At 72.9% G+C, this 2500-nt stretch overlaps 2 protein-coding genes across 2 annotated transcripts in view; one reads left to right on the top strand and one right to left on the bottom strand.

The window, feature by feature from the left end:
* The window catches only part of LOC122250202 (uncharacterized), a 45342-nt gene that overhangs the window by 40082 nt on the left and 2760 nt on the right, over positions 1-2500 (bottom strand). The window lies entirely within an intron of this gene.
* Positions 1-2500, top strand: part of LOC122250201 (uncharacterized) — a 7145-nt gene that overhangs the window by 4324 nt on the left and 321 nt on the right. Inside the window, exon 2 of the mRNA XM_043011550.2 lies at positions 1-2500. This exon is cut by the window's left edge and continues 259 nt beyond it; it is cut by the window's right edge and continues 321 nt beyond it. Coding sequence (XP_042867484.2) covers positions 1-2500 — 2500 coding nt within the window.

The following is a 2500-nucleotide window of genomic DNA, read 5'->3' as shown; positions in this document are numbered from 1 at the left end:
CGCCCCCGCCCGCAGAGGAGGGGGAGGGGGAGGAGAAGGAGGAGGGGGGCGCCGGGACGCAGACGGCGGACCGGCGGACGCTCGACCTGCTGTACCACTGGTTCATGGCCGACCCGAAGAAGCCGTCGCGGCCGTCGCTCATCGAGGAGGTCTTCCGCACCATCGACAACCACATCATCGAGGACCTGCGCGAGTGGAACGCCAACGCCTTCCCGCACCTGCCCCACAAGCCCGTCCTCAAGGCCGACGGACACCGCCACGCCCACGCCGCCGCCCCCGCCGCCGCCCCCGCCCTCGCCCCCGCCGCCACCGACGACTCGTTGCTGGTCACGGACGAGCTCGGCCGCGAACACGTGGTCACCATCAACGACATCGTGACGTCGCTCGGCCACCTGGACGAACAGACGCTGGTGGACCTCCTGCTGGGGCCGCCCACGCCCGCCGACAAGAGGTCCTCCACGGTGGCGCTCCCGTCGCCGCTGCCGCCGCCCGCGCTCCCCCAGGGGACGAACCTCGTGCCGGTGCTCGTGCCGAAGCCAAGGCCGCTCGTGGTTCTCCCACAACAACAACAACAACAACAGCCCATCGTCCTGGCCACCCTGGGGGGCACCCAGGGGGAGCTAGCGCGACCTGTGCGTCACACCGGCCCCCCCAAGGGCCCCCCCAAGGGCGCCCCTAAGGCCGCGGCGTCGCTGGCGGCAGGGCAGGACGACGACGTCTATGTGGTGCAGGATGAGAGCGGCGCGGTGCAGGTGGTGACGCTGCAGGACATTCTGTCGTCTCTCTCGGCCCTCGACTCCGGCAGCGTCAACCAGCTGCTCTTCGGCGCCGGCGGAGGGGTGGCGCCCCTCCTGCCCATCCCCTCAGCCCAAGGCCAGGTCGCAATAGCCCCTACCCCTGCCCCTACCCCTACCCCCGCCCCCACGACCACGCCCTCGCCCTCGCCCGCCGCGCCCTCCGTCAACACCGACTTCGACGGCAACATCCACGTGCAGGCGCGCCCCGGCACCGTCACCGTCGACCTGCGGAGCCACGACTGGGAGGCGAGCGCGGCCGGCCAGGGGGGACCGGAGGAGGGGGCGGGGGGGTCCGTCGTGCGGCGCGACGACAACGGCGACATCCACATCAGCCCCGCGCCGGGACGCCCCTTCACGCTCGACGTTCGGAACATCATCGCCCTCGCTGAGCAGGCCGAGCAGGCCGGGCAGACCACGGGTAAGGGCGTCCCCAGCAAGAGCACCCACAACCGCCTGAGTGACAGCCCAGCCAAGGGCGGCGAGGAGGCGCCCAGTCGCGGCCAGGAGCTCCTTTCCTTCCTGTCGGGCGTGGACGCCCTGCCGACCGCCATCCCGCCCAGCGCCCCTCCCGCTTACGCGCCGTTCCCCGCCCCCATCCCGAGCCCCGCACCCAGCCTCAACCAGCTCCTCCTCCAGGCCCTGGGGCGCCCCCAGCCGACCACGCCCGCCCCGACCCCGGCCCCGCGCCCCTCCGCCTCCGGGGGCCTCGGCGCCACGCTCTCCGGCTTCCTGTCGCGGCTGGTGGGCGGCGGCGACGGCGCCGAGCAGCCGTCGGCTCCGCAGGTGGAGGTGCAGGCGGCGCCGGAGCCCGCGGCAGCCCTCAGCCCCCAGCAGGAGTACATCCAGCTGGTCCTCCGGCAGCAGAAGCGCCAGGCCCCCGAGGCCGTGTTCGGCGACGTGGTGATCCCGTTGCCGCAGCCCATCCACCACCGCGCAGCGCCGCCCGCACCTGCGGCGCCCGTCAAGCGCGAGGCGGTGTCCAGTGGCGCCCAGGAGCAGGCGGCGTCGCAGGAGAAGAAGGAGGAGGAGGAGGAGCCGGCGGAGCCTCTGGCCGGCCTGTCCCCGCGCGTCCTCGACACGCTGCGCCACCAACTGCAGGCCGTGCCGCGTTTCGTGCCGCCCGCCCTCCGACGCGCCGCCCACGCCACAGCCCCGGCATCGCAGCCGCCCGCGGACGCCAGGGCGGACCACGTCCCCGACAACGAGATCCAGAGGCTGGCGACGGCGCCCTTGGAGTCACTCGCCTCTTACGCCTCCTCCGTCGCTCGCTCCCCCTCCCCCTCCACCGCCTCCTCCTCCTCCTCTGTCCCGCACCTGCTCTCCAAGCTCCCCTCGGAGTCCCTGCGGAAGCTCCTCCTGCAGGCGCTGCAGAGGAAGAGCAGCGCCGCCGCCGCCCCCGAGCCCACTCCCACCGTCCGGACCCCCTTGATCCCCGACAAGCCCCAGGACCGCAGTTCCTACGCCCAGCTTCCCGACTACAGCAGCGGCGGGGGCTACAGCGGGGGCTACGGCTACGGACACAGCGGCAGCAGCACGACGACCGCCGGCGACGACAACCCGCTCTTCGACTTGTACTTCCTCGCCGACGCCACGTCGCTCTACAAGATCGGCGACACCAACCTCTCCCTCAAGACGCCGAAGATCGGCAGCCCCAAGAACTTCGTCGACACGCGCCACCCCTTCGGCTACCACTACGGCTACCA

Source organism: Penaeus japonicus, unplaced genomic scaffold (assembly GCF_977035675.1).
Source record: "Penaeus japonicus unplaced genomic scaffold, GWHDUDI00000001_assembly GWHDUDI00000039, whole genome shotgun sequence".
In the NCBI taxonomy this organism is placed as follows: domain Eukaryota; kingdom Metazoa; phylum Arthropoda; class Malacostraca; order Decapoda; family Penaeidae; genus Penaeus; species Penaeus japonicus.
This window is presented reverse-complemented; position numbering and strand designations above follow the sequence as displayed.